The 12,543-nt window shown below is 44.7% G+C and overlaps 1 protein-coding gene across 1 annotated transcript; it reads right to left on the bottom strand.

Moving 5' to 3' along the window:
- Positions 1-1,139: 1,139 nt before the first annotated feature.
- LOC145359747 (mth938 domain-containing protein-like) lies at positions 1,140-10,006 on the bottom strand. Its single transcript, XM_080214502.1, is given in 4 exon segments — positions 1,140-3,335; positions 4,722-4,817; positions 6,978-7,119; positions 9,711-10,006. Coding segments are annotated over 3 exon segments (369 nt in total). The 5' UTR covers positions 7,110-7,119; positions 9,711-10,006; the 3' UTR covers positions 1,140-3,194.
- Positions 10,007-12,543: the final 2,537 nt, after the last annotated feature.

Raw genomic sequence — 12,543 nt, 5'->3', positions numbered from 1 at the left:
TGCAGAAGGTCAGGGGACATGGAGTTGGGGGTAGGGTGTTAGCGTGGATAGAGGATTGGCTGTCAAATAGGAGGCAGAGAGTGGGGGTCAATGGGTGCTATTCGGATTGGTGGATGGTGACTAGTGGAGTGCCCCAGGGGTCGGTGCTGGGGCCTCAGCTATTTACCATTTATATAGATGATCTGGAGGAGGGAACCGAGTGTAGGGTGTCGAAATTTGCTGATGACACCAAGATTGGTGGAACGGTAAATTGTGCAGAGGGTGTGGAGAGTCTACAGAAGGATCTAGATAGGCTGGGCGAATGGGCCAGGAAATGGCAAATGGAATTTAATGTTGGCAAGTGTGAGGTGGTCCACTTTGGTAGGAATAATGGTAGGAAGGATTATTATGTGGCGAAAAACTGCAGCAGGCAACGGTGCAGAGGGACCTCGGGGTCCTTGTGCATGAGTCGCAAAAACCCAGCTTGCAGCAGGTGGTCAGGAAGGCGAATGGGATGCTGGCCTTCATAGCGAGGGGGATTGAATATAAAAGTAGGGAGGTCTTGCTGCGGCTGTATAGGGCATTGGTGAGGCCGCAGCTGGAGTACTGTGTGCAGTTTTGGGCGCCGTACTTACGCAAGGATATTTTGGCCTTGGAGGGAGTGCAGAGGAGGTTTACTAGGCTGATGCCGGAGTTGAGGGGGTTGAGCTATGAGGAGAGGCTGAATAAATTAGGCTTGTACTCGTTAGAGTTTAGAAGAATGAGGGGAGATCTCATTGACACGTATAAGATGATGAATGGGATGGATAGGATAGAGGTGGAGAGACTCTTCCCGCTCAAAGGATAGTAGGACTAGGGGGCACAGCCTCAAGATAAAGGGGGGGTGGTTTAGAACGGAGTTGAGGAGGAACTTCTTCACTCAAAGGGTGGTGAATCTCTGGAATTCTCTGCCCGTTGAAGTGGTGGAGGCTACCTCACTAAATATTTTTAAGACGCGGGTTGATGGGTTTTTGATAAGAGAGGGGATTAAGGGTTATGGGGAGAGGGCGGGAATGTGGAACTGAGCCACGACAGATCAGCCATGATCCTATTGAATGGCGGGGCAGGCTCGAAGGGCTAGATGGCCTACTCCTGCTCCTATTTCTTATGTTCTTATGCTCCTATTTCCTATGTTTTTAGTGTTGTGTTAAGCCAGTCGAACAGATTAAAGCTTTCACATTTTGAAAATATCTCCCATTTACTAATCTGAGGTCACCTTCGAGACTGGTGTTTCACAACGTATGGAAACAAATTTGTTGAAGGGCAGGCTAGTCATGGCAGACAACTCAAAGCATCTCCTCTACAAGCCACACATCACTTCCCAAGAATCTGTGGGTAGGATTTTCCAGCTCGCCCCAAAACCAAAAAATCCCACCCGAGGTCAACAGACCCTTGCATGGTCCGACGCCCACCCACTACGATTCCCATGGTGGATGGGATGGGAAAATTCCACCCTACATCTTTTATCCATTTAGTAAGAGAGTAGATTTCTCAACCAAACCAATGTTTTTTTTTTAATGACAACAAATTGATGAACCATACCCAGTATCAATTACTGTTTTTTTCTGCTGGAAGTCATTCTCAGCTACTGACGTGAGGGTTTTCTGTGCTCCTGATGTTTCAGAATCCTGAAGGACAGTTATAGCAAACAAGTTGTCATGGCGACAGCTGGTGTTCACTGATGGGGACAGGTAAAGTGCAATTGATTCATTGCTTTTCAAATTACAAGTGGCTTGCAGGGAAGTAATTTAGGTCACTTTCTTACCACAGTTACACAAGGGTGGGTGAGCTAAATGTCAAAGCAAGTTGAAACTCAAATCTATTTGAATTTGGCTGAAGTGTCAATTCTTCAAATTCTAGGCCTTCAAATATTTTTAGAATTCCCCTCCTTCAGTCTGCACTAGTGGACCAATTAGGGTTTATTTCAGCTTCGGCCTGCTGCCTCTATTTAGTAAACTAATGTATTCATTCATTTTTACAATTATCTTTAGTATGAAGTATTTATTTTTGTGGCTGAAAACAATCATTTAAATGAATTTATTTCAGAGGAAAAAGTAGCCAGCACTTCACATGAAGTGTTCTAGTTCTACATTTTTTGCAGCTAGCCTTTTTTTGTTGGAATGTGAAACAAAGTTAAATGTGACACAGCAAAGCCAATTTTGCAGTGTTGTGTACATCTCAGAACTATTTAAGCTGTGATCGTTGGGAAGTCATTAGTTGCGGTTTGGTCAAAGTGGACCCAATGGGCTGTAACCATTCTATCATGCTATGAGGTGATTGTGATGAATTACATGAGTGACTGTGGAATGTGGGACATTTAATGACTCATTAAATTTAGATGGTGTTTCATTCACGGTTATTGCTACCTCACAGTCCCAGGGACCTGGGGTCCGATTCCTGGCTTGGTTCTCTGTGCGGAGTCAGCACGTCCTCCCTGTGTCTGCATGGGTTTCCTCCGGTTTCCTCCCACAGAGCGAATGACGTGCTGGTTAGGCGCATTGGCCGTGCTAAATTCTCCCTCAATATACCCGAACAGATACTAGAGTGTGGCAACTAGGGGATTTTCACAGTAACTTTATTGCAGTGTCAATAAACTTTAAACTTGATGTCAGTTGTCATCTTAAAAGACAGATAACACAATTAAAGTAGTTGCCATGGCTACATCTGATAGTGATGGTGACTGTTAGAATACAGTTAGATTTATTGGCTTTCAAATTATTAATAACTTACAGGGAAATTATTTAGGTTGCTGTTACCTCAATTATCCAGACTCAATCCCAGGCACAGATAACAAACATCCAGTAATTGCTACTCTGGGCCACGTGCATACGAGAAAAAAATCAGCACTGACTATAAACCAACACCTGCAACAATTAAGGTCAGAAGTGACATAATAGAGTTCAGCATACACTGTAGACAGACCAATAAGGAACATTTATTAATCATTCAAACTGAAAATATAATTAAGCACTGCTTCACTGTATTTCAAATAATCTTTTTAGCTGAAAGCAAGGAAATTGTATAAATGGTTTCAAAGTCTGCCCCATTGCTGAACACACATTTTGTGAGTTATTTTGCTTTGCTTCTTTGTGTTAAAAAAAACAAAATGTTAAAACTGGGCATCTGAACATAACTAACTAATCTCCTGTGGTCCACTAGATGGCAGCTCAAATGCTTCAGCAGGTTGAATGGAAGATTCCTCCAACAGCGACCCCCTCTTTCACCAGTCTGTTGTACTGCTGTACGGCCATCTCTGTTTGCAGAACCACAGCATCAATACCTTTGTTTCTGATGAAAGACAGTGTGGCTTCAGGCACCTAAAACCAACAGTTCACCTTGAATATCTATGATGCTGCGTCCATGCTTTCAGTCATTCAGTACCGAATACAACTTGCACTCATAACTGACTTGGATCAAATCTCGAGTCCAGATCAAATTTGTGGATTACCATGTTGTCAATAAACAATTTTACAAAACTGGAGGATATGTTAAAACTCAATTTGATGTCAATGTGATGATACCCAATAACTATATTCAAAACATCCAGTGAGAACATCAGGTAAAACTTTTTTTGCAGAGATTCGTTCGGATTTGGAATGCTCGCTGTGGAAGCAGTCATAATTGGAAATTTCAGAAGGGAATTTGACAAGCACCTGCGAAGAAAAAATGCAGGGCTGTGGGGAAAGAGCAGGAGAGTGGAACTAGAGGTGTTCCTTTTTCATAGAGCCAACACAGACATTATGGATCAAAGGGCCTCCTTCTGTGCTGTAACCTATGATTCTGTGATCCAAAGAGATTTTTAATATGTTATCATTCACTCTGATAAATAGTCAAATTTATTCAACATTTCTTAAAGGCCAGTTTTATTAAATATCAAATTTGAACCTTGGTTTAACATCTCATTCGAAAGACGATTTAGATTGACAATGCAGCATTAACTCAGTACTGCACTGGAATGTCAGCCTAAATCAGGCTAGTCCATGGGCCAGGTATGGCCACAAGACATTTTTAAGTGACCTGCCACTTGCCCCAAGTGTAGGTAACAGTCCAACTTCAAAACTTCCCAGAACAAATTTCCAAAAATGCTGAGGCTGTAATGTTACAACCATTCATGTCGGCAGGATTTTCCCATCCCCCTGGCTGCCAAATTCTCCGTCTTCGCTGCAGGGGGAACGTGGTGTGAGCAGCAGGTAAGATTGTGCCGTTACTATCCAGTCAATCCCAGGCTGATTTCCCCAATGTCGGGTGAAACTAACATGTGACCGGACAAGCGGAATGTCATCTGTTGCCGGATAAATTTCGAATATCTGCTTCTGGCTGGGACCAGGTGGAAAGACAAGTTCAAAAGAGAGTAGGTGGCTCTGAGACAGTGGGAACTGGGGCACTGGGGATGACAGCCCCCTTGGTTCTGACATTAGAAAGCAGGAATCGTGGCAGGCGGGACAGGACCATGCAAAGATCCATTGACCTTGGGGCGGGGCTATCCGGTTTTGGGGTGAGCACGGCCGGAAAATCCCGTCCCCAAGGTGTTTTACACAGACACTATTGCCAATGGAACGTTTTTATGACAAATCTGAAAAATAATCCATTGAATGGATGGGTGCAAAAAATTACCTTGCCAGAAAAGCAGGGACTCATCAAAACAACCGCAAGCAAAGTTTAATGATTCATTTTGTTTAATGTTGCTCTGAAAATGAACTTACTTGCAATGCTTCATCCATCCCCCTTCCAATTACAAGAGTCTGAATTCCTTTGTTTACAATTTCATCAACATCAGCTGGCTGAACTCCAGGTGTATGCTGAAGGAACACGGGGACAGCATTCAAAGCACAAATTACAGTTCTATCAAACATTAACTTTTTTATTTAATCAATAGTCTTCATATTCTATCAAATTCTCTATGCTTGCCGAGTTTGGTTGTTGGGTGTTGTGATGAACCTGAAGCCTCCACATTAAACTATTGCGTAAGCTTTCAATTCTGATACACAGTATTTCTATTCCCTGGCTTTTTTCATTCACTCGCAGGATGTGGGTTCCACAGGCTTGGCCAGCATCCATTGCCCACACCTAATTGCCCTCCAGAAGGTGGTGGTGAGGAGCCTACTTGAACTGCTGCAGTTCATGTGATGTAGGTACAGCCAAAGTGCTGTGGGGGAGGGTGTTCCAGTGTTCTGACCCAGTGACCGTGAAGGAACAGCTATATACTTCCAAGTCAGAATGGTGAGTGGGCTTGGAGGTTCTTTCAGGGGAAGCAATGGTCAAGCAGTATTATCGCTAGATTATTAATCCAGGATCTCAGTTAATATTTCTGGGGATCTGGGTTCGAATCCCGCCATGGCAGATGGTGGAATGTGAATTTGATAAAAAAATCTGGAATTAAGATAAAAGCAAAATATTGCAGATTCTGGAATCTGAAACAAAAACAGACAATGCCGGAAAATCTCAGCAGGTCTAACAGCATCTGTGGAGAGAGAATAGAGCCAACGTTTAGCGTCTGGGTGACCCTTCACAGATGCTGTCAGACCTGCTGAGATTTTCCAGCATTTTCTATTTTTGATCTGGAATTAAGAATCTACTGATGACCAAGAAACGACTGTCAATAGTTGGAAAAACCCATCTGGTTCACTAATGTCTTTTAGGGAAAGAAATCTGCTGGCCTTACCTGGTCTGGCCTAAATGTGACTTGAGAGCTACCCCAATTTGGTTGACTCTCAACTGCCTTCCAAGGGCAACTAGAGGTCAGCAATAAATACTGGCCAACCAGAACTGCCAATATCCCACGAATGAATTAAAAGTGGTCATGTTCCCACGTATCTGTGCCCTTATCTATCTAGATAGTTGTGGTCATAGGTTTGGGAGGCAAGATCTGAGCCATAATCTGAGGCCGAATCTGAGGCCGGATCTGAGTCAAACAAAAACTGGAATGTATATTGAGAATTCCAACATCAGGCCTCAATGCAGCTCGTAAAAGCAATAAGTTAATATTTGCAAAGTCAGACTCAACATACAAGTGCTAAAACTGTCAAATGTTAGGTTGATGTTAATGTTAATCTCAAAATGGCAGCATGCTCCTTATCTTATTTAAGACTGATTACCCTTAAAGGGAACTGGATTTACAAAGAAAATTGAAGTGTTCTGGATTCTCTGGGTAAATTTTCTTAAGTATATCAGAAGAACAAGGGGTCATACAGGATACACATGTCTACTTTATCTTGCATTCATACAAAATCTGTTGTGTCAGAAAGACATTACAGAATGCTACCGTGTTGAATAAGTGAAAACGTACAAACACGGAAAAAAGATTAGGTAAAATGCATCAAGCGGCAGAGTCAAAAAAGCGGTTGACTAAAATGCTGTAAGTGGACTTCAGAAATCTAGGAGGAAGGAGGTAAGGTAAAAGTTTGGAAAGAAATTCTAGAAGGCATGGGGCAAGATGATCAAAATGATAGTTGGTGATGCACAGTGAAGAGTAGAGAGTAAAAATTTCAGAGATGAGAACAGGTGCAAACAGTTAAATAAGAGGCAAAGATGAAGATAAGGATTTTAAAATTAATTTGTACAGTGGGTATAACCTAACAAGAATGAAAGTAATGGAACTACAGAGCTTTGAGATATGTACCAGTACTAATTTTTGTCTTGCATTGTTATGTTGATTCCCTTTAGCAGTTGGTTTTCACTGTTTGCTTTCTTTTCATGTTTTTTTTATTGTTGTTGTTCTATAAGCATTTTCTGGAATTTAAATTATTCCATTGCAAACATTACAACTAGACATGAAATCTACAGAGCTATTCTGTGGACCAGTGTTCACAGTACTGTTCTACATAAAACCCTTTCCACATGGACAACAAAGTTCCCTTATGCAATCCACCAGCAGACAATAAACCATGACATAATTTCAAACTATGCAGTTTGCTAGATTACAAATTATTTTCAGCATCTCAGCTCCAATCTCTACTCACACGAGTTCCTGTCTCTCTCCAGTCCCACGTTCAGCTTCCCCCTGGCCAGACTTTGCAATCCTTGTAGACAGTGTTATTACCCTCAACCTTCATTTCGCCCCATTTTAACGAGGCGATAGAGGGTGAAGTCATGCTTCAATCACTGTTGGGAAAGGAAAACAAGAAGTGAGCTTCCAGAGCCAATTACACTCTTCATTGGATTCCAGTCATTTTCCATGTATTAAAAGGAAGTGCCCAGTCACGATCTCTGCAGCATTCTGGGCAGTATATGTTGCCAGCTTAACTAAACAAATCACTAGACTGCCTACCATTAGCACTTCCAACAGAAGAGCCCTTTATCTCACAACTTGTCAGATTTCCTTTCCCTTGATTTTTTGCTCTTCCCTAAAGGCTTTCTTCTCATTCCAGGGTGCAGATTCACACAAGCAAATCTCCCAAGAAACCAATACACATTTGTGGGCCAGAACAATAAGGGGTCACAGATTATATAATCAAGAAACAACTGTGGGAACTGATTTTTCCTTTTCCTATTTTAAGGTAATGTGGCCAACTGAACATCCCTACTGCTGCCCCTTCTGAAATAAACCTGGACCATATGCCTAACCTCAGAGCTTTTTGATCCATAATGCACAGATACCAGCTTGGGTTGAAGTTTCAAGTCAACTATAATAATTAAAAGATAACTTCAAAGACAAACCAATTACGAAAATTGGATTCTTAATGATGGGATTTTGACCATTGATCTGGCTGTGATCATCCTGATGATTTACTCATTTGTCAGCACACTAAGTTCACATGTGAATAACAGCCACTTGGATGAGGTATTGAGGAGAAACTGGCATCCACCAAACTAGACTCTTGTTGGAGCTGCCCTCTTTGAAAAGAAAGGGAGAAAATTACAATGCAAATAAAGATAATAGTTACGGCACAAAAAGTACAGAAGTGAGGCCATTTTATCCAAAAACCTCAATTCTTTCATACAAACCCACAATTACCTAAACCAAGTGTCAATCATTCTTTATGTGACAACATACTTCCAAATAAAAGTCTTTATCTTGCTAGTTTTTACCCATATCACCTTTGAAGGTTTATTGTGAAATAACGTTTGAAGTTTATATTTTCTGTTTCATTCAATGCTGTATGTTTTTAGATGGTCCCAACTCCTCTATTTATCCAACCTATCTATTTTTATAAATCTCTTGTTGGAGGGATATTGCCCAGCCTCATTTTTAACTTTTCTTTGTGATACAACCATTTGTCCTTTTTCCAGTAAAATTCTACTATTTGGTATAATTCCACAATAACTGTACTTACTATCAAATCTACCATCACTTCCAGACTTTTTTCAGGCTCTCTGCTTTTAAGTTTATCATTGTTCATTGAGTAAGTATGTGTCTGATTATTCACCCAATACCACCCAGAGTGTTTACCACTGCCACCTCACAGCAGCAGGGACCTGGAATCAGTTCCAGCCTTGGGTAACCGTGTGAAGTTTGCACATTCTCCCCATGCTTGCATGGTTTTCCTCCTGATGCTTCAGTTTCCTTTCACACTCCAAAGATGTGCAGTTTAGATGGTTTGGCTGTGCTAAATTTCCCCTTTGTGTCCCAAGATGTGTCGGTTTGGGGGAATTAACAGAGTAAATATGCAGAGTTTCTAAAAGGACCTAGGTTGGATTCTCTATCGGCGAGTTGGTGCAGGCTCGATGGGCCAAATGGTCTCCTTCCATGCTGTAGGGATTTTATGATTCTATGAATATGGAACAGTCTATCTTAATTTCATCTACCATTGTTCTGTCTACTTGCAATTTTTATTTGGATCCTTCTATAGCTCATTGGTGGCCTCAACTGCTCACTTTTCCCAGCTAAACAACACCTGTCAATTTTACTAATTACATTTTCATTCTTGAATCCAAAGTTGTTCACACAAATTAATAATAATGGCCCAACCACGATCCCTGCAGCATTCTGGGCAGTATACGTTGCCTGCTTAGGACCTCTTGTGACAGGTGACATTCTGTTAGTGCTTTTATCAATCAACATTGTTCCATCCTTCCAACAATAGTTCCAGACCAGCTACTTGCATTTAATAATTCCATTAATGCAGTAAGTCATCCCAAGATGCTTAACAAGAGAATGTCAGCAATAATTATTTTTGACAGCAAGCTACAAAAGGAGGTGGCAGGTGAGAAAGGTAATTGACTTGAAACGCTAGTTCTGTTTCACTTACTACAGGTGTTGCCAGGCCTGTTGCTGAGGGTTTCCAGAATTTTGTCTTTACTTCATATCAGTGCAAATCAGAAGTTATTTATTTGTTAGTGTCACAGGTAGGCTTACATTAACACTGCAATAAAGTTACCGTGAAAATCCCCTAGTCACCACACTCGGGCACCTGTTCAGGTACACCAAGGGAGAAGTTAGCATGGCCAATGCACCTAACCAGCACGTCTTTCAGACTGGGGGAGGAAACTGAAACATCTGGAAGAAACCCACACAGACGTGGAGAGAAAGTGTAGACAGTGACTCAAGCCAGGAATTGAACCCTGGTCCTGGTGCTCTGGGGCAGCAGTGCTAACCACTGTGACATTGAGAAGTCAGGCTAACCTCTTGAAAAAACATGCACACCAAGGAGATAATTTTGCAATGTAACCACAGAAGCACGTCTAAAACATCCCCAAGTAGATCCAAAAGTATCGTTGAAGAGAAATTATTTTACTAATGGCTGGGAGCTCACCATATCCCATTAAAAAGGTTAACTGGCACACAGCAGCTTCTGGCACTGGGTACCAGGACATTGGCAAACACAGATTTGAACCTCATCCATTTACTGCTGCCTAAATAGAATAGCACAGCAAGTTTATAAAAGATTGCAATAAAATTGGCACTGTTGCTGGAACAAAAATATCTTTTCTGTTGCAGATATGGAAACTTCTGCATCATTAAACTTGGTAAGTTCCCAGTTGTTTTGGATCCTTTTGCAAAGCTGCACTGAAGCTCTCAACCTGTGGAGGTGGCGACCAGGAGATTTCTGATAGTTTTACTCAGTCAGCTGTCTCTCACAGCCGGTGAATATGTTTCTGGGAGAGGCGGCGGGGGGGAGGGACAGACTGAGAGGATCAGCGGCCTCTACACCCGGCCAGGGCCTCAAACCCACCCCCCCGGGGCCGCCCGGCCGGCAAACCCTGCCCTCGGCCCGGATACGCACCGGCCGCATCTCCCCTCGCGGCCGCGGCCGCGGCCGCGGCATCAAACCGGCCCCCCCCCTCCCCTCTCACCTCCCCCCCCCCCCCTCCCCTCTCACCTCCCCCCCCCCCCCTCCCCTCTCACCTCCCCCCCCCCCCCTCCCCTCTCACCTCCCCCCCCCCCCCTCCCCTCTCACCTCCCCCCCCCCCCTCCCCTCTCACCTCCCCCCCCCCCCCTCCCCTCTCACCTCCCCCCCCCCCCCTCCCCTCTCACCTCCCCCCCCCCCCCTCCCCTCTCACCTCCCCCCCCCCCCCTCCCCTCTCACCTCCCCCCCCCCCCCTCCCCTCTCACCTCCCCCCCCCCCCTCCCCTCTCACCTCCCCCCCCCCCCCTCCCCTCTCACCTCCCCCCCCCCCCCTCCCCTCTCACCTCCCCCCCCCCCCTCCCCTCTCACCTCCCCCCCCCCCCTCCCCTCTCACCTCCCCCCCCCCCCTCCCCTCTCACCTCTCTCCCCCCCCCTCCCCTCTCACCTCTCTCCCCCCCCCTCCCCTCTCACCTCTCTCCCCCCCCTCCCCTCTCACCTCTCTCCCCCCCCCTCCCCTCTCACCTCTCTCCCCCCCCCTCCCCTCTCACCTCTCTCCCCCCCCCTCCCCTCTCACCTCTCTCCCCCCCCCTCCCCTCTCACCTCTCTCCCCCCCCCTCCCCTCTCACCTCTCCCCTCCCCTCCCCTCTCACCTCTCCCCTCCCCTCCCCTCTCACCTCTCCCCTCCCCTCCCCTCTCCTCTCCTCTCACCTCTCCTCTCACCTCCGGACAGCTCAGCCATTCCGGTCCCTTGGCCTCAGGGCCAGCCGCTGCTGTCATGGAAACAGCCCCGCCTCCCCGCCTTGATTACAATTCAACTCCACCCCTTCCAGCCTCCACTGACAGCAATATAACCCCAATCATCCCCAAATACCCCAATAAACCCCAATCCCCCAAATAACCCCAATCCCCCAAATAACCCCAATAACCCCAATCCCCCAAATAACCCCAATCCCCCAAATAATCCCCAAAAAAAACCCAATAATCCCAAATAAGGGGTTATGAGGTCATGAGAAAAGGTTGAGGGAGCTGGGGCTTTTCTCTTTAGAGCGGAGGAGGATGAAATGCGACTGAATAGAGGTTTATAAGATGATGAGGGGGATTGAAAGAGTGGATGAGCAGAGACAATTTCCTCAGGTGGATGTAGCTGTTACTAGGGGGCATAACTATAAGGTTCATGGTGGGAGATATAGGAGGGATGTCCAAGGTAGGTTCTTTACTCAGTGAGTGGTTGGGGTGTGGAATGCACTGCCTGCTGTGATAGTGGAGTCGGGCACTTTAGGAACTTTCAAGCGGTTATTGGATAGGCACATGGAGCCAGAATGATAGGGAGTGAGTTTTCTTGAGTTTGGACATAGTTCGGCACAATATTGAGAGCCAAAGGACCTGTACTGTGCTGTACTTGTTCTATGTTTTATAACCCCAATCACCCTAAATAGTGTCAATCACCCTAAATAACCCCAATCACCCCCAAGTAACCCCAACCACCCCAAATAGTGTTAATCACCCAAAAGTGTCAATCCGTTCAAAAGTCAATCACCTCAAGAGTGTAAATGGCCCTAAATGTAAATTACCCCCAAAACATCATGACCCCAAGAGGGTAAATGACTCTCTGAAAAGTGTTAATGACCCCAGAGTGTAAATGACCCTGAGTGTCAATGAGTGTAATTTGTCCCACATCCAGTGCTGGATGAGCAGAAATTCCCTCTAATTAAACCTAATTAGAACTATTTGCTTTCGCTCAGTAAAAGAACAGTTTGAAGCAGTATTCTTATTTCCCAGTTTTTATTGCTTTTATTGTTGTGCATTACATACATCCTTTCCACCCACTGTGAATTCCGCTCCCTTGCCGCCTGACTTTCACTGGAAACTTCTGTTTTTGCCTGTGGCTGGGATTCTCTGGTGCTGCTGCAGTGAATAGAATTTTGGCTGAGTGCCAAATTCTTCAGCAGGGCAACATGAATGAGATAAGAAAATTGTACCCTCTGCCTCTCTTTCTCCCTGTTAACTGTCTGAGGCTGAACCATACTGCTTTTGCAACTTTGATGTCATTTAATTCCTCCTCACCCCTCAAGATGACCTCCAACCACACAACCATGCCACCACTAAGATTACCTGTTGCCACCCCTGTAACATTGTCCATCTCAATCTGTCCTTGCTTCAGTTCATTGGCTGCTGCAAATCTTACCCAAGCCTTTGAAACGCTAGACTCAGCCATTGCAACAGCCTCCAGTGAATATTTTGCCCTAAGTAAACTTGTCACCCTAAACTCTCCTGCCTTTGAACCAACTCACACTCAGGCT

This window comes from Carcharhinus amblyrhynchos, chromosome 29 (assembly GCF_965287045.1).
Source record: "Carcharhinus amblyrhynchos chromosome 29, sCarAmb.v2.hapA, whole genome shotgun sequence".
Classification (NCBI taxonomy): Eukaryota; Metazoa; Chordata; class Chondrichthyes; order Carcharhiniformes; family Carcharhinidae; genus Carcharhinus; species Carcharhinus amblyrhynchos.
The sequence above is the reverse complement of the archived record's forward strand: the minus strand, read 5'-3'. Positions and strand labels throughout refer to the sequence as shown.